Here is an 18,875-nt window from a genome sequence, read left to right as displayed (position 1 = left end):
ATAATTATGAAATATAAGATTTTTTTAACGGTGATTATAAAAGAATATTTTATTAACACATAAAATATTTAATGTGTAATGCGTTTTCAGGTCTGTGCCGATGAATAAATAAAATACAAGATTTTAATTATGATTTTTTTCCAACGATGATAATTATGACTTCAAGTCAAAATCATGATATATAATAATATATATATATATATACACACACTTTTTTTAGCAAAGATAAATCTTATAAATAAGAATATAAGATACAAAAGAGTGTTTATCCTTATCATACAATACCATACAATAAAAATGTTTGCTTATATCATACACAAATCTCGTAATTTAAAAGACGAATGGTTAGATGCTAAACCAAATGATCAAAATTTCATAAAACTCACAGCTTTATGGTCTTTAAAATCAAAACTTTTATTTGGAAAATTTCAAATTCATGGTTGCAGCAAGAATAACAAACATTGTAATCAAAGATGCATAAAAAAATCTTCAAAATCAAATAAAATTTACAGCTGTGTTTTAATCAATTATGTATATTTAATCGAAATCTTGACAAATTTATGATTTCAGAAATAAGAGTATTTAGATAATATATAATATAACACAAAGATAGGCCCACATGATTTTATTTGAGATCTAATTGAAGAGTGAATAATCAACGATTATGAGATGTAGGCTTTGACCCGATAGCAGAGAAAACAACAAAGAAGAAAAGAAGATGCATACTGCGACCTGAAATTAATACTATACTAAGACAAAAGTTGACAAATGATTGCAATAACTACCTCAATAGCTATACCTCCAGAACCCCAAATTGGTAGATCGAAAACAGAGCAAAACAACACAAAACGGCACAATGGATTAGATGGGACTTTTAAGAATAAATCACTCACAACACGGGTTTGCGCAGTTCAGCTTCCCCGTGAGCGAAGTGGCACCTATCGCCAAAGGTGCAGGAACCTTTAGAAAAGTTGTCACAAAGCTTTGTCTTGAAGTTGCCACCTGCAGCAGCTGCACCTCCAGAGCCACGTCCAAAACCACCTCCAGGACCACCATATGCTTTTGCAAGGACGTTGGCGGAACCAATGTTAATAATAAATTCTCCTACCAGTGTGCTGGCTTGATTAATTTGTTCAAACGTGCCCTCAAGCTCGATGTTCCTGAGACTTGGATCAGTCTCGTGCTCACGGATAGCTAACTTGGCTCCTGTCTGCCGGGATATCTGCTTGGAATTCACTCCGCCTTTCCCAATAATGGCACCGACTAAGGATGCATCAACACTGATTTTGGCAGTGGCAGAGACACCGAAACTTGCTGCAGCTCCTGTCATTGGTGGCTCCACTCTGGCTCCAAAACGGCCAGGAAAAGGTCCACCAGCACGAAGATCCTCCTGAAATGGTACATTGGGTTTTCCGAGCTCCCACTCTCCATGAGCAAAGTGGCATTTATCACCGAATTTGCAACCTTCTGCAGAGTTGAATTTGTTGCAAATTTTTGTTTTGACAGCAGCTGGAGCTGAACCACTTTGAGCTGGAGGTGGTGGTGCCATAGTTTTCGGGGAAGGAGCGGGTGCTAGGTTCATCATCTTGGCAACAGCATTATAACCACCAGGCACAAAGTGAAGGAAATGGCAGTTCTCGCCAAATGGGCAACCAGCAGTGCTGCAAAAGGAGAGGAAAAAAAAAACAGCCACGACAATCAGAATGGTTGTGAAAAATCAGCAAGATCACCAACGGGAAAAAATTTCAAAGCTCCCACCAATGTTTCAAAGCGCAACAGAGCCAATTATTACAATTTTCCTTAAATACATTAAGAACACCAAGGGATGGCACCATTGTCATAGCGAACTTTGGAAATCAATAAATTGTTCAAGGTGCATCTTGCACTCGACCTGACAAGGGAAGTGTCTTGAATAGTAATGCACCTAGGGTGTTGTGTCGCTTGGGTAAATGAGCCACGGACTTGAGGCGCATCTTTAGCAACATTATTTTAACATAACATGTAAAGTGCGTTATATGTGCTGGATGGAGACTTGATGGTGGCAAAACATTTGGAAAACCAATTATGGCATATCAAAGCAGAAAAAATACTTATAAATGATGACCAAAACCAAGAAGAAATTGGTAATTTAATGGCCTCATGACTCATGTGACAGCCATTAGTGATCTACGATCTCCTTTGTATCAATATGAAAACTATACCAGTCAATGGAATATTAGAAACACCTACTATGATTGTTGTTACAGATATAGTCATTGTTATTAGCATTAGACGTTATTAAAGTACTTTAAAATTTTGAATTTTACATTACACGGGTGGAGATTTGAACCTGAAAAACTTCGTGCATGGCTTCGATTTGCTTCCTATACCACCTGATAAGGAGTCCATTTCTGTTGCAAAACATTAATTACGTTTTCTCAGTTATAATTTCCTTTGATTCTTACCATTAATGATGTAAATGTCTAATTGATATTACTGATAAATAGTGTAAGATTAAAGAATGAAACTCAAATTAAGGTTAATTAGAGAATCTTTAACTACGAAATGCTATAAATAATAAAATTAATCCTCAACACAAATTCCGATATGTTCGAATTCTTCAGCAAATCAACTTCTTCAATAATTAAATAAAATACATTGAATTTTTTTACTTTCTAAAAAAAACATGCACCCACTACTCCAGTTTCATACGCACACCGAAAATTTCAGGGGGGCAACCGCAGCGCTTTATGACTGCCTACAGAAAAACTAAATGATGATCCGCATTTATTTCACTAAAAAGGATTCAGTATATCCACGGACAAGGTAGACCTAAGTTCGTAGGAAATAAAATCAATTCAAAGAAACCAAGAAAGAACGGAAATGAATGAAGCAGGTACAGTACATTACATAATTCAGCACTTCAATTACGCAAACTACAACTAAGCAGCTTGCAGATACTCACTAAAACGCATACACGTGCAATTCAAGAAGGGAAAAAAAATATATAACCTTGCTTAAATCAAAACTCGCAAAAAAGAAACCTGGCTTAAATTTCTTGAACCCGCCGCCATTAGCATCAAGACCGAATTCACCTCTGCCTCTCTTGCGAGCGTCCATAGCTCCGAAGCACACAGATCGAAGCTCAAATCGAAAAAATAACAGATTTCAAAGAAAAATCGATCTGGCACGAAAAATTTATGAAACAATTGAAGTTTCTGTAGAGAAAATTAGCAAACGAAAACAAATTGAGGGGTCAACAATGTAGCCCTAGTTCCTAAACCCAGAATCGGCTCTAGGTTATCCTCGAAAGGGGAGACACGACACAGAATACCAGAATAGTAAACTCATAAAATAAAAGAAATGAAGATAATGTGGAAGTGGTCGTTTATTATTAAGCATTTTTTTTCGAAAAATTAAAAATGAGAGAATTAAATAAAATGCTGGATTACATGGATTTGGGCCTTCGCGGAAAATTGAAGTTTAGGCATTAGCCGGCCCAGTTCAGTCCAGTCCAGGCAAGCATTTCAAATCTATGTATGGATTATGTCATTTCATTTTTACGGAGATCTTTTAAATGGGTTTTTTATTCATAAAATTTCAAATTTTTATACAAAAGTTTTGAAAATTTATAAAATTTTATTAAAGAAAAGCCGAGAATTGACGTCCCAAACACTACTTGATATGTTTAAAATAAAAAAATAATAATAAGAATGCCCAATATAAACTCGAGGTTGGTGACAAAAATGAGCTCTCAGTCACTCACTTCTCGAGCGGCGCTTTCAAGGCTTTCCAACAGTTCCAAACAACCAACCAACAAACAGACATAAGCATTGTTTTCATCGAAGACATTTATACAAATTCATTCGACATTTCAATCTGCTCAAACGAAAACTAGCCCATCATCGAATTCGATTTTCTCCAGAAGAATAACAAAAAAAGGTGAGTCCTCGAGCATCCCGTTCCCTGATTTAAATTACCATGATTCTGCATTTCAAAAGGCAGGAGCTTTTTCAATGCTTAGTTTGGGTTAAATTTATAGGATTTCTTTGTTTTCTTGTCGAGATCTTTGGTGGGTTTAGCTTTTATTGGTGTCGTTGAGTCAAATCAAGCCTTTTTTCTTTTGGTACTTTCCTTCGTTTCTGGTGACAAATTTTCTGTAATAAAACGCAATCAGATTTAATGGTGCGTTTATACACTATTATTGGAGTTTACATGATAGAAAAAAGGGTAATTTTACAATGCTCTAAAGAAACTGTTAAAACTGAAAATATGGTGTGGAGTATGGAGGCTTATGCATTCACATTTTGGTATTGACTCTCTTCTCAGATTATTTGTACGAATATATGTTTTTTCTTCATGAAAATTTGAGGAGCTTTGCAGGCAAATCTACTTTCCACCTAATTTCAGTTAATGATTTACCAACGAATATGAATTTTCCTCATGATGCTGTTTTATGAATTTGGACTATTTTTCTATAATAATCCATTAATAAACTGGCAGTAAAACTTTTGTCTTGATTTCACTTCTAAATAAATTATCTGTGTTTTCTCTATATGCAAAATTCATCCGTAGAATTGTTGAGAATTGAACTGTGAAAAATAAAAGTAGAAAAATTACATTCATATACACTATTACATTCATGCGCTGTTTACGAAAAGAAGAACATCGTGAAACGAACATAACTGTTTTTCTTGTTTGAGTTTGTTATACACCACCCCAACTGATAAATTTCTCTGTCATCTCATCTCGTGACAGAATGTGAGTGCTCATGGCGTGTATGAGTGAAAATTTACTATGAGTTTTCACAACGTTAGTTTGTTGGCTACTTGAGTTAAGGGAGTTTTATCACTTGTTCATATGCCATATATTTGCTAGCTAGATCAATCATCAAGAGCACTATTTGATAATGACTCTTAATTTTGTTTATCTCGCTGAGCTCTTTTCTCCAGTTTTAACTTCTTTTTTTAATTAAATTGTATGTATCTTAAAGGCCATGGCTGCGAATGCAACTCCCAGCACCCAAATTGTGGCACAAAGGCCTGCCGTTTCTGCATACAATAGAATTTCAAGACCAAGTTTTGCGCACTTTGGAAGTAAAACCAAAGTAGTGACTTGTGAAAAGCTTCAGTCTGCAACACAGCCGTTTTCCGAAATCTTTGAAGGCAATCTGTTGAAATCTAAAAGGCATGTCATAAAAGCTATGTCAGGAGCAAGTGATAAGCAGCCTTTGCCTGGACTGCCCATTGATCTCAGAGGTTGGCTCTTCAAGTGCTTTTAACTGTCATTTTCTGTTTCTTTGTGTCAGCAGGCAGGTTTTTTTCCAAGATTGGATTTTTATTGCTATCAGGAATATAACTGTTACCGGAAACTTCTTATCCGATCAAGCTTTGGAATAGTAGTTTTTGACATAGTACCTGAGAAAAAGTTCAATATCTGTGGACTCAATATCGCTTTAGTGAATATTGGTGCTCATATTTGGGCTTCTGTTACCTTATGTTTGGCCAATACTTGTTACCTTAAATATATAATTCAGACCTTTGGACGTTCTCCAGCCTATACTTGGAATAGAAAATTATTGTTCACCTACTTACTATCAATTTCACCTTTTGGAATTTCTGTTGGTCAACCATTACTTGCTAACTTCCTTTGTGCATAACCATTTTAAGCTTTTGTTTACCTAATTTCATGATTTCATCCAATATTTTACCGTATTATTTATAAAGAAGATACTGCTTTGTTTCAAGAAATGTGGATAATCTCTTAAACTCTGCCTCAAATTCCAACTTTGATTTTTTAATCATCGTGTTTAAGCAAAGCAAATGGTTCTCTTATTTCTTATTTAGTTGGTCCTATCTCCATTGTAGTTGAATTTATTGTAAAAGAAAATCGTGGTTATTGAGCTCACTAAATAATATATAATTGTTTGCAGGGAAGAGGGCATTTATTGCTGGTATAGCTGACGATAATGGGTACGGTTGGGCAGTTGCAAAATCTCTTGCTGCAGCAGGAGCTGAAATTCTCGTTGGCACATGGGTACCTGTATGTAAAAGAACTCTTATGTTTTCCCACCATCTCCATATAATATAAATTCTCCCCGCATTTGTTCTTTTATTAATGAAAGTCTTCATCTTAGGCACTAAATATCTTTGAGACCAGTCTACGACGTGGAAAGTTCGATGAATCGCGCGTGTAAGAATCAATTTTCGTAATTCATTAAGTTTTTACTGTACTTGTTATCTGGATCACTAATCAGGAACTTGATGCCTTAGTTTGCCAGATGGTTCTTTGATGGAAATCACAAAAGTCTACCCATTGGATGCAATTTATGATTGTCCGGAGGATGTTCCAGAAGATGTGAGTTGTCTTCTGGTATTTCACAAGTTAGATGTTTCTCTCAATACAGCCTCTATTAATCTGTACTATTGTGCAGGTCAAAACAAATAAACGTTATTCAGGATCTGACAATTGGACTGTGAAGGTTCTTAAGTTACTTTTGTGTTTCTTATACATTCTACTTTTTCTGTGACGGCCCTTGAAACATTGGATCAGGTTCTTCCATCTTTTTTTGGAAATGCATCCTTTCTGAAATACCAAGGACCTGTGTTTTAATTAAGTTCTGGCCATAATTTCTAAATTCATTAGGTTTACATTTAAATCTGAGTGTACAGATTGTTGCGTTTTTAAATTCGCCTTACTGGGAGTATCTTATTTATCTTTTAGGAAGTTGCTGAATCAGTGAAAAAGGATTTTGGCAGCATTGATATCCTTGTGCATTCACTTGCCAATGGTTCAGAGGTATATTTTAGAGCTCAGTTATTTCATTGCATTTTCATGACTATTTTGATACAATTGTTTGGATGATTCATACAGGTTAGTAAGCCTCTTTTGGAGACATCCAGAAAAGGTTATCTAGGGGCTGTCTCAGCATCAAGCTATTCTTTCATTTCTCTACTCCAACATTTTGTTCCCATCATGAATCCAGGTACGGCTCGAAACAATCTCCATATGTTGTGGTAATGACACACATTGGTTTCCTAATATTTCTCCTTCTTTGATAGGTGGTGCTACAATATCTCTAACATACATTGCATCTGAAAGGATAATACCGGGGTGTGTGCTCATTTAGTTCATCAAACGGATTTTATTCTATCTTAGTTTGTTTTGCTTTTAAGATATCACTTTGTTTTCAGATATGGAGGCGGCATGAGTTCCGCAAAGGCTGCACTGGAGAGTGACACCAGGGTGAGACTTTATTTGTTTCGAGGTTTATAGCAATTATGCATATTCTTGAATCACAATCACTGCTTACAAAAACATGTCATCTACTGTCTAAAGGTGCTAGCTTTTGAAGCTGGAAGAAAACATGACATCAGAATCAACACCATATCTGCAGGCATGTCAAAAATTTACCTTCGTGTTTGGTAGAAGTTCACCATCAATTTTCATTAGTTGGTTTGTACACTTGAATTGTTATGGAATGCAGCAGTCGTAAATCACTATCATGTAAGCACAATAAGAAAGACAAATACTTGCGTTGTCGTGCTTATGGACTTTGGTATAACAGGCCCATTAAGAAGTCGTGCTGCAAAAGCTATCGGTTTCATTGACATGATGATCGACTATTCATTGGAGAATTCCCCATCGCAAAAGGAATTAACCGCGGGTGAGTCGTCTATACCTCCTACTTGAGCTGTATTTTGGTGCTTAAGTAGCATTTAAATTCTTCAGGACTAGGGATATATTTTGCTCTATCTTTTAAGGGAGATTCCCTTATGAAAACCATCATTTGGTCACACATCCGTATGTTTCCTATGAACTTGCCTGGAATGCATGTCATGATAAAATGATGCATCCTGCGAAAACTAAATTGTGAAGCTGAAGATATAATGGAATACTGTCAAGAATTGATGAAATGTTAGATTAAAAGTAATCTTTAGGAGGATGAAATGAATATTTAGGATAGAAAAATGATGAGATGATTAACTTCGCTTTTATTTCTGAAGATGTAAAATATTCCAGAAAATGAGTCCAAACATAGGCATGATCTTGTATCATTGTTGGAGGGTATCATTTTCATCTTCAGGACTTGATAAGTGATTCATATGAGCTGACTTATGATGTAAATTGAACAGAGGAGATTGGGAATGTTGCCGCTTTTCTTGCATCCCCATTGGCTTCGGCTATCACCGGTGCTGTTATTTACGCGGATAATGGTCTCAACGCTATGGGGGTTGGCGTCGACAGCCCGGTCTTTAAAGATCTCGACATCCCGAGAGCTAAACAAAGTTAGAGATCCATCCATCCTCCCATTTTAAAGATTCTGATTTATGAAAATAAATGTTGGGACTCTTGAGAACATGTTTTTCAATGGAGCTAAACTGAGTTCTGTGGTTGTATGTTGTGTACCGCCAATTTTTCCGGAGACATTAGACATTTGAGAAAGAATAGTTTTTTTTTTTTTACTGGTGTGATTTCGAGTATTTAATTAGGCTCCAGAATCCAGATTTCATTATTGATTTTGAAACCGAAGGGTTTAATTTGGAGTTTGGACACAACAGGGGAAAGGGAAAAATAAAATTTTCGTCTAAAATCACATTTTCGATGAACATTTTTTAAATAAATAAAATAAAAATTTGCACCCTGTATCAAATTATTTCATTAACAAGTGCTTTTTTTCTTTATTTTTTGGACAACCGATTTTATATAAAAAAAATTATGTGTTTGAGCACACTCATGAGAAGAATCGTACATACATATAATATACTAGCAGTAGGGGCACAAGCATTGCGTTGTAACGAACAAATATATTGTTTTTTTTTCTCCAAAAGTGGAAGATGTGAGAGGTGAAAAAGTTAAAATGACATAAAAATTAGCATAGTGGATTTTGAGATTGTCAAAATTTGGTAGGAATTTTGATGGGAGAAAGTAGTTGAAAAAATGTGGGTATAATGGGTATTTTTGGGCATTTGAAAAATAAACCAAGATACCAACAAACAGTTTTTCTAAATTGCTCAAACTTAATTAATAGTAAAAGATTTTGTTCAATTATTTATTTATATATAAGGTAATACATTATCCACGTAATAAAATATAAATAAATACTTGTATATTCACAATAATTTATAGAATTTACAATATAATTGCTAGTGCTTTTGTATTAAAAAAAAAAGACAACGATCCAATTAAAAAACACAAGGACTCTTGTAAAATCATCTCACAGATCAACTTTTCATGTTATATCCCGTCAAAAAAAACTTTTCATGTTATATCAAAATTATAGGTCAATTTTTCTTTTAAATAATAAATATAGATAGCTTCGATTCATCTCACATATATAAATCCATAAAATCGTTCAACTGTAAAACCTACTTACTAGAAAATAATTATTAAAAAAACAACCTATTATATATATACTCATAAAAACTTCTTTTATTTGGCATGTCCATAAAAAAATGTCAAAAAAAATATTTATTTATGATTATAATTAAGAGACGATTTGACCCATCTCATGATTTTATTTCTGTAAGTAAGACAGTCACACGAGATTTATCAACTGTTTACGTTTTTGTTTTTTTTGGAGCCAATCGATGGACATTTTTAAAAGAAGGAATCGAAATTATATAGAACCCGGTTATATTTCAAAATTAGCACCAAATTATTTATTTTTTGAAATTCAAAAACAGATAGGATCTGTCGTTAAATATTATGAGACCCTAAATCAGTTTCCGCCACCATCACCATTCACCTCCTTCTTTCATCAGTCGCAGACAAAATTCTCGAGCTTGATATGAAGGCTTCGATCAAGTTTCGTGATGAACGGAAGCCTTTGTTCAGAACTAAAATCCCAATAAATATCATGAGTTTCCCGTTTCAATCGGGAGTTGTAGCTGGAGAATCCAAGGAATTGTGCCTCAATCTCGCCACTTTCTTTGATTCCGGCCCTTCGCTCAAATTCTCCTATCGTCCCAACGATGCTCAGAACCCCTTCACCTTCGTTTTCAAGACTGGGATTGGCCATTTCGGCTCCCCCAACAGGAGCCCTCTCAACATGAGCGCCGAATTTAACTTGATTGGCACTCGAAACCCTAGTTTCTTCATCCATTTCAAGCCTGAATTCGGCGATTTCACGCTCAAGAAATCGCACTCCTCCGAGTTTGTCAAAGGTCTTGCTGCCCACGACGGCGGTGCGAGTGGGGACGGCTTTGGGAGCAACGGGTATTTAAAGGGGACTGGGTTCTTCTCCTCGTCCGTCGAGTCCAAGGCGGCGGCAGGGGTGGTGCGTGGTTTGTTGAGAGGTGCCGAGATGAGCGCTAGAACAGCTTTACCGATCCCAGATTTCGCCCTTTTGAACTTCCGATGGGGGTTAAGGTTTGCGCGGCATGAGACTGAAGCTGCGGACACTGACGCGGTGATGGTGGGCAAGCGGGGTGATCGGGCTATCGGAATCGGGCTGCCGCTCTTGGTGATGAACAAAATAGGAATCGAGCATATCACCAAATCGAAGCCCGCCGGAGAGAAAACAGATCCCGCCCCCAAGTATGCTGAAGTAGCAGACGCTTGTTTGGACATGAAGAAGCAGATGGAGCTAATTCAAGCTGAGAATGGCCTTCTGAGCAAGGCCTTGCGTGATCTGAGGTCAGACATAGCTGCCGGAAAGATGGACTTTTTACCTTACGACCGGAATAATTACTCTGCCGGCACCGAACGGAGGAGCAAAGGCGGCAAACAATCGCCTGAAATGAAGGGTTTTGATGCCTTCTCGCTTGTGGGAGAAAGCATTGATGAGTTGAAGGCATTGAAGTGAAACTCAATGTTTATGGTTCATTTGGTTGCTTTTTTGCTCATTTGCATATTTTCTTGATCTTGTGATTTGCATAATTTTGAAGGTTGAATTGTTCATCTTTGTGGTATATAATATGACTATGTTATTTGCATATTAGTGTTGATCATTGGTTGGGAATTAAGTCGATTCCATTTAAGAATTTTATAAAAGTTTATTAGTGTTCTTTTGGGATTGTTGTTTGAATTCAAATTTAAACAATTGGTTTTCGTGTATGATTATGTTAAGAAAGTGATTAATTGATTTGAAATACGATATAATCGTTGAGAATGTAGAAAAACGAAAGTATTGTCAATTGTGTGCTGAATTTTTCGAAATGTGGATAAAGTATGATTTTTTTTAATCACGTGAGAATCTGCAGTTGTTAATTTTTGATGCGTATTGCGTAAATCTCTAAATTATGGTGATATTCTGCGAATTGTGGTAGTAGGTATGCAACATACTAAAAAAATGTTGGTAGGGAAAGTCTTTGGAGGGAAAAGCGAACACCGACCAGTCGACCACGTTTATCTACTCTACTCGCAAATTTTTGAATCGAAAATGTAGTTTGGTTTTCATATTCTATGAATTGTAGAATATGTTTTGGTGCCCATTTTGCCCTTAATTTATATTCAAAGAAAATTTATGTGATCTAAAATTATTGGGCTGGCCCCAAAATTTGTCTCATCAAGCTTTTGCGATATCTATCCATTCTCAACAAGGCCGCGGCCCATTATTAATGATGTTAACGGGCTTTTTGCACCCCTAGAGTAATTATATGTTCGATATCTATCCATTCTCAACAAGGCCGCGGCCCATTATTAATGATGTTAACGGGCTTTTTGCACCCCTACAGTAATTATATGTTCGGCCTTATGATACGACAAATACAACTGACATGTAAGAAATATTTGATTTTGTTTTTTATATAATTTTTAAAATGTCAAAATAGAGTATTGTCTATTTTTATTTTGTTTTTCGTCTCTTCGACAAAAATATAATTATTATTTTAAATCTAATTTCTATAATGAAAAACTCAACCATCTGATGTATTATATCACACGGTAAAAATATATTCTCAAAGCCTAAAAAAAATTCCTAAAAAATGATTTAAAAAATTTAAGTAACATTGTACATTTTATTTTCATATGAACAGAAAACAAAATCAAATATTTACGAAATCCTATGTATTTAGAAAATAGATTTGGAAATGGTGGTTGCATTTGCAAGATTTAATATTTGTGTTTATTTTATTACGACATCAGCAAAGTCAACATGCACACATTCTTGTGTTGGTCAAAAACCAAAATTATTTTTAATTTAGTATTGATTACCCACTGCCCATTTTTAACCAACGAAATTATGCAAATATGACTCATCTTCAATTTCAAATCGACTCAACAAATTTTATGGAACACATAGAGGTCCAGTGTACGCAGATGGAAATTTTTGGTGGATTGGAATCCTTAGTATTTAATACAAAATTCCATTTGAATTATCGGTCAAACTAAATTATTTCATCAAATAAGGTCTAAGAATCTTTTACCCACATTTTAATACTTGTACTAATTACCAAGAATAAAGAATTCAAAAAATAATAACAATAAATATTATTCACTACTTGCATACAACAGATCTCATATTATACACTACATATGTTCATTAATGTGAATAACGGAAAGGAAAAGAATATAAAAGGATGTTATTTTAGGATTTTTGTAGAAAATGGACAAGAAAATTGAATGGAAAATATGGTTAAAATCCAAGTACCAAATGGACGTATATAACGATAAATAAGGACCGTATTGAAGTAATCCACTAATGGTAAGAGTACATTAATATCTTTTTAGCCCAGCAAGCTAGGCCCATGGCTCATGCGCTCAACAGCTACTCGAGAGTCTTATCTCTCAACGTTATTTTATTTTTAAAAAAAAAATTTATTTTAACAATACATTAGATTGATAAATAAAAAAAAAAAAAAAAAAAAATCTTCGATTGATTATTTGGGAAAAGTTCCTATGAAATCTTAGGGATTGAATATTCTATTGGACTCGAATCATGAAAAATATTATTTTTTAATATCAAATATTAATTTCCATCTTAATTATGGTCGAGTTCACTCGTCTCATACATATATATATATATGTGAAATCGTTTCATGAGATATCTACTTTTGAATACGTCTTAGTATCTTACCCATTCATAAACATAAAATGTTCGACAAATCAAGAATCCACAAAAGTCATAAGTCCTAACCTCAACTCAATGTTGGTGCGCTGAATAAATATTTCAATAAGACGTTAGTTCGAATTCATGTTAATTTTTTTTTTATTTTAAAAAACAAACTATCATCTAGTTGTGATTAAATTTAAATTTTAAAAATGAAAAAGGGACTTTTTACAATTGATATGACGAAAATAAAAGCAAAAACTATAGGGTGTAGAATTCCTATAATAAAATATTGAAAATCCAAATAAATGATATAAATACGAATAAGAGCAATCATGATTCATGATCATGAACACCAGATCCCTTAACTTGTACCAAACAAGTCTTCATAGTCTGCTGACGATTATCCTTTTATCACTATTGATAAATCTCGTCTTATTTTTCCTATAATCGTCTCATTACACCTAATTTTCATTATATTTTATGTTGAGTTTCAATAATTCTACGATTTATTTATTTTTATTGTATTGCAACAACTATTTAATTTACTTCTTGATTATATATATGATGTGTGAAATGACTCTTGGTTATATGATATTATTTATTTTAATTAAAATAAAATTAATATATATATATATATAAATATTTCCATGAACAAAAAATAACATCCAAATCAATTGCTAAAGAAAAGGAATGGATTTGAATATATTTTTACAATAATTTGTTTGCCACCTTTTTTTTTTTTTTTTGCCACCTTTATACATTAGAATAATACACACAGCCTCTATCTTTCTTATTATTATATCAATCAATATTTAAATTTAAAAAAAAAATAAAAATCGATGCGTGTGTGCGGTAGAAAAGTGGAGCCGAGCCGAGGCTTAGTCAAAAGCCGAGCCGAGTGAAGCTAATATATTATAACCAAATTACAGAAGCAACACAACATATAAAGCCCCAAACCCAAAAAAAAGGAAAAAAAAAAAGAAAAGAAAAATTGCAACCCTAGACCTCTAATAACACACCACTTAACCATGAATTGACGAAATGAAAATTTCCCAAAACAAAATCGAACTGTACGCACCGTACCGTAAATCTACCTTAAAACACTCGAATGGCTTTACCGGATAACAAACAGGAGCCCGACGGCGACGATTCCTTCCGCTGGGGGACGTGGGAGGAACTTTTACTCGCCTTCGCCGTCAACCGCCACGGCGTTGGCGCGTGGTCGTCAATCGCATCCGAACTCCAGAAACGGAGCTCCGACCCTAATCTCACGCTAACCGCACAAAACTGTAGGCAGAAATATCTCGACCTCAAACGTCGATACGTCGCTCAGAATGATGATGAATCTGTCACCGGTGACAAATCCAACGACGACGAGACTGCGGCCTCCGCCACGACGTTGCTGGAGGAGCTCAGAAAACTGCGGGTTGCCGAGCTTCGGCGGGAAGTCCAACGTTACGATCTCAACATCGAGTACTCTTTTTATGATTGAATATGAGCGTATTACGTCCCATGCCATTCCCATGTTAGAGATCTGAACGTACAAAGTTATTCAAATGACAAGTGAGGGGAATTTTTTTTTTTTTTAATTAGTATTAATTTTTTTGCGTTTGGTATTCAGGTCGTTGGAGTTAAAGATGAAGAGCATGGAAGAGGAAAGAGAGGGAGGCTCCGGGAGAGAGAGAACCGGGCTGGATCCAGAGAATAAGAGGGAAGAGAATAGGAGCGACGAGGACGTCAAACAGGAAGCAGAGCCTTCGCCGGAGCCGGTTGCCGGCGGCGGAGATCAACTCGCCGCCGACGAATTAGAGAAGGATCACATGTCGGTGAACGAATCCAACTCCACAGATCTCGGGGCGGAGAAGACGAGAACCGGTGAGAAAGAATCAGAACCGGTTGAAGCGGAAGCGGCGGAGGCGGAGCGTAATAGAACCGGGGAGTCGAGCGAGGAACCGGCAGATTTGAATTCTGAACCGGATCGGAAACCGGATCGCGAAGACTCCTGCAACGGTAGTTCGAACAGCATAGAGAAAGAATCAGGCAAGGCGGCGATCGCCGAAAGAGCGAGCGAGTCGGGAGAATCGGAGGCTGAGTCCCAGGGCGGAGACGAGGCGATGAAGGAGAGCTCCGATGTGCAGAGCTCGGCGAGTAGATCGAAGAAGGAAGAGGGTATCGATAAGGCGCGGCGAGGCAACACCAGTGGAGATGAACGTGACCACGAGGATCAATCTCTTTCCGTTAAAGATCTGTCTGTTCAATCGCAGCCGTTGATTGACTTTCTGCAAGTTATACGGTCCCACAAACTCGGCTCCGTCTTCGAGCGTCGACTGAGAAGCCAGGTGAATTTTTATTTGGTTATTATTATTATTATTATTATTGTTTATTATAAACTTTCTAGCATTAAATGTGCAAAATATGATTTGGGATTTAAAGTTCGTTTCATTCTTTCATTAGAGTTTAATTTTTCCCCAATGTCTGATACAGGAAACTGATTTGGTTTGACCGTGTTTTCTCATCATATTTTTTATAATTTGTTTTTAATCATGTTCAATTATTATTTATTGAAAAAAGAACTTGGATTCACGCTACCACTTAATTTTATTTTTTTCTTTTTGGGGGTGGCAACCACTTATTTCTGGGGTGATGCTATCTGTACACACCCTCAATATGGGTTACACATTGCATTTAAAATTATATAAATATCTTTAATGTATTTTAAAAATATTTTTTTCGAATTAAGTGTAGGGATAATTTTATAATTTCATTTGTAGTGTGTAACCCAATGTGTACATGCAACATTTACCATTTCGGAGACCCTCTCATATTAATTTTTTGAAACGTGTGTGATTTTTTGTCGGCTGCTTAATACGCTGGGTGCAGCCAACTGGGTAGAGAAAATAAAGTCCATTTCTTCGTCAAAATTGGTGCATGGAGTTTGGATTAGGAAAAATTATGTAAAAAAAAAATTATTTAGTCAAAGTTGCTGATGTTGCTTCTGAACAAATCATGGGCCAGCGCTGTTGAGTTTAATTCACAAGTATCTGCCACAAATTCGTTCCAATTATACAGATAACTTTTACCTCAAGAATAATGTGGTATCGATACACAGTCGACTAGAAGCACTTACGCTGGTTGTGACTTGTGAGGAAATTGCCTTCTCGTTAGCCTATTATTTGCATAACTACTTACGTATTCACATCTCTGTCTTGGTGACATATTACTTCCCCTTTTACAGGAAACATCGAAGTATCAGAAGTTGATTCTCCAACATGTTGATCTCGAAACAGTAGAACAAAGGTTGAAAGAAGGTTGGTATTCGGGATCCAGCAGCAAATTCTTTCGTGATCTTTTGTTGCTCGTCAACAATGCACTTGTCTTCTATAGCAAAAACTCCTCAGAGGCCCAGGCTGCAATTGAGTTCCGAAAGCTCGTAGTGAAAGAGATGTCTCAGAAACTTACCAAATCAGAGTCTTCATCGAGGAAACAAATTTCACTACAATCCCTGTCTTTAAACAAGAAAGAAGACCGTGAGGCCTCTCACTCGTTGCTGTTAAAGCCTAGAATTTCAGGATCGTTGATAGTTTGTCGTAAACGTAGTTCAATTGCAGCGAAGGCAGCAGGATCATCTTCAGGGGGTGATAGCAAGAAGAGAGAACAAACTGCATCGCTAGCTGAGGAGAAGGATGCGAAGCTTCAGCCTTCACAACCTTCTGACAATGCTGAAGAGCCTAAAATCACAAAGAAGAGAACCAGAGATAGATTTCCTGTGGTTGCAGCCAATTCGAAGAAAAACAGCAAGAATCAATCCAATAACAGTGGAAATAAAAATCCAGTGGCAGAATCAGGAAAAAACCAGGGTAAAGGAGGGTCGTCTTCTATTCATTCCGAGCAGAAAGGTGAAACGAAAAAGAAGAACCAACCCATAGTAGACTCAAAGAAACGTGGTGCAGCTAACTTCTTAAATCGAATGAAGCAAAGTTCATCCTCTAACAACGGTGCGTTGCTTGATGCGCTAAAGAATACACCGCTAACTAGTGAAAGTACTAGTAGCAAAGGAGGATCTGAACAGAAGAAAAATGACAATGGCAGGCGTGGTGACAAGAAAGATAATCAAGCTGCTACCAAGCGAAGCTTAGAAACGAGGCAGGTGAAAGAAAAGGGTAGCCCCGCAAAGAGGAATGTTGGGAGGCCACCAAAAACAGGGACTGCGTCCCGGCCTAATTTAGGTAAACGGGGTAGGGAAAGGGTTGAAACTGAAGCCGCAGTTTCTAAACAGCCAAAGAAAAGATCAAAGAAGTTATAGTACTTACGAAAGAAAAGGGATAGAAAAATCTATGCTTAGTACATGGATTCATGTTTCTTTGTTATAGATTTGCTTTTGTTGGTCACCATTTTTTCTTCTTTTCTTTCATGGTAACTCATTTGTGGAACATAAACTCAAGACTAGTTGTAGGAATTTATGACTCGAAAAGGAAAGGAGGAAAGAATTTAGGTTACGTTTGGATATTTTGATTATTCATTTTATTGTTTGCAATAAAATAATAGATCAAACTCTAAATCAATATTTTATTTATTTACATATTAATTATAAAAAAATATCATGAATTTCAAATGATATTATTACAGTTTTGATTTGAGATTCATGTCAATTAACATGAAATGTTATATATAAATAAATATGTAAAAAATATATTTGAAGTTTATGATGCTACTCTGTAGGTAATAAAAATACATTTGATTATAAAATAGATTTGAAGTTTATGATGCTACTGTGTAAATAATAAAAATATATTTGAATATATTTGAAATTCCTTATAAATACAATCTTAGCTGGACTTAGATCCTCTACAGTGGGGCTACCACAGTACCATATGCTGTGATATAGTAATTTTGGTAACAAAATTAATTTATGGCAAATGTTTAAAATTTGGTTTTTTTAACATTTTTTATGTTTTCACATCTGATATTTTAAATGATTTATTATTCAAATTTTAAATTTAGTATATGGAGATTAGTAACAAATATTATATTAATAAGTTGATAGAATATTACAATTGATAAATTAATGATTAAATTTTCATTAAAAAATTAATTTACGGGTAAATTTAATATTAATTTTTTTAAAATTTATTTTATATGAACTAATATATATTTATATTAATATATATAATTTAGTTCTATTAAGTTAAATTAATGATTTTAAATTTAAATATTTTTATATTAATGATAAAAATTTATTATTTAACAATTTCTAATTTTTTTGACATAAAAAAATTAAGTAAACAAAAAAAATAGTTGAAGGACAAATTTTTGAGATATTGAATTCCGGTTAAATTTATAAAATTATTGTTATAAGTTTTTTTCCCACAAGTACACGTTTTTTAGTTTTCAATTTCATCAAATCACTATTATTTTACATTAGCAAAAAAATAATAATACTACTTTTTATTTGTAATTTTATCATCATTAATTATTATTCTAAGAAATAAAATTTATGTATCAATCTACATAATAATACAAAGTAATAAAGTAAAACAAATTTTAAATTTAGAAAAACAAATCATTAAAATTTTCAAACGTGGGAACATAAAAAAATGAGCAAAATCAAATCTTAAACAATTACCATAAATTAATTATGTTACCAAAATTAATCCCAAAGCATATGGTGATGTGGGAGTCCCCACTGCAGAGGATCCAATTCCATCTTAGCTTTAAAAAATATGGCATTTGCTAGAGGTAGTATTATTAACATATTATATATATGAGCAATCTACATGTATAATCAAATTTATACAACAATTTTTACACCACAAAAAAATCAATACAAAATTTTAATTTATCAAAATCTCACGATACATTGAATGCAAAATCTCACGATATCATATCAAAATCTCACGAGATG

The 18,875-nt window shown here is 34.9% G+C and overlaps 5 protein-coding genes across 6 annotated transcripts in view; 4 read left to right on the top strand and 1 right to left on the bottom strand.

The window, feature by feature from the left end:
- Nucleotides 1-18,875, top strand: part of LOC140873370 (18 kDa seed maturation protein-like) — a 90,940-nt gene that overhangs the window by 1,149 nt on the left and 70,916 nt on the right. The window lies entirely within an intron of this gene.
- On the bottom strand, nucleotides 404-3,310 carry LOC140873210 (zinc finger CCCH domain-containing protein 14-like). Its single transcript, XM_073276248.1, has 3 exons — nucleotides 3,024-3,310; nucleotides 2,330-2,390; nucleotides 404-1,661 (listed from the first exon to the last, which is right to left on the bottom strand). Exons 1-3 carry the CDS (start codon nucleotides 3,097-3,099, stop codon nucleotides 890-892), a joined length of 909 nt encoding a protein of 302 aa, XP_073132349.1. The 5' UTR covers nucleotides 3,100-3,310; the 3' UTR covers nucleotides 404-889.
- LOC140873225 (enoyl-[acyl-carrier-protein] reductase [NADH] 2, chloroplastic-like) lies at nucleotides 3,719-8,446 on the top strand. Its single transcript, XM_073276270.1, has 13 exons — nucleotides 3,719-3,921; nucleotides 4,973-5,237; nucleotides 5,912-6,021; nucleotides 6,116-6,171; nucleotides 6,252-6,336; nucleotides 6,413-6,460; nucleotides 6,703-6,777; nucleotides 6,853-6,964; nucleotides 7,041-7,092; nucleotides 7,173-7,224; nucleotides 7,318-7,375; nucleotides 7,547-7,645; nucleotides 8,115-8,446. Exons 2-13 carry the CDS (start codon nucleotides 4,976-4,978, stop codon nucleotides 8,270-8,272), a joined length of 1,167 nt encoding a protein of 388 aa, XP_073132371.1. The 5' UTR covers nucleotides 3,719-3,921; nucleotides 4,973-4,975; the 3' UTR covers nucleotides 8,273-8,446.
- Nucleotides 9,664-10,916, top strand: LOC140873305 (uncharacterized). Its single transcript, XM_073276399.1, has one exon. It carries the CDS (start codon nucleotides 9,770-9,772, stop codon nucleotides 10,784-10,786), a length of 1,017 nt encoding a protein of 338 aa, XP_073132500.1. The 5' UTR covers nucleotides 9,664-9,769; the 3' UTR covers nucleotides 10,787-10,916.
- On the top strand, nucleotides 13,930-17,531 carry LOC140873130 (uncharacterized). 2 transcript variants are annotated; one of them, XM_073276109.1, is made up of 3 exons: nucleotides 13,930-14,446; nucleotides 14,595-15,312; nucleotides 16,209-17,531. In XM_073276109.1, the coding sequence occupies exons 1-3, from the start codon at nucleotides 14,082-14,084 to the stop codon at nucleotides 17,274-17,276; spliced, it is 2,151 nt and encodes a 716-aa protein (XP_073132210.1). In that variant the 5' UTR covers nucleotides 13,930-14,081; the 3' UTR covers nucleotides 17,277-17,531. The 2 variants fall into 2 exon arrangements, with proteins under 2 accessions (XP_073132210.1, XP_073132211.1); XM_073276110.1 differs by having other exon boundaries at nucleotides 14,290-14,427.

This window comes from Henckelia pumila, unplaced genomic scaffold (assembly GCF_033568475.1).
Source record: "Henckelia pumila isolate YLH828 unplaced genomic scaffold, ASM3356847v2 CTG_525:::fragment_3, whole genome shotgun sequence".
Taxonomy (NCBI): Eukaryota; Viridiplantae; Streptophyta; class Magnoliopsida; order Lamiales; family Gesneriaceae; genus Henckelia; species Henckelia pumila.
This window is presented reverse-complemented; position numbering and strand designations above follow the sequence as displayed.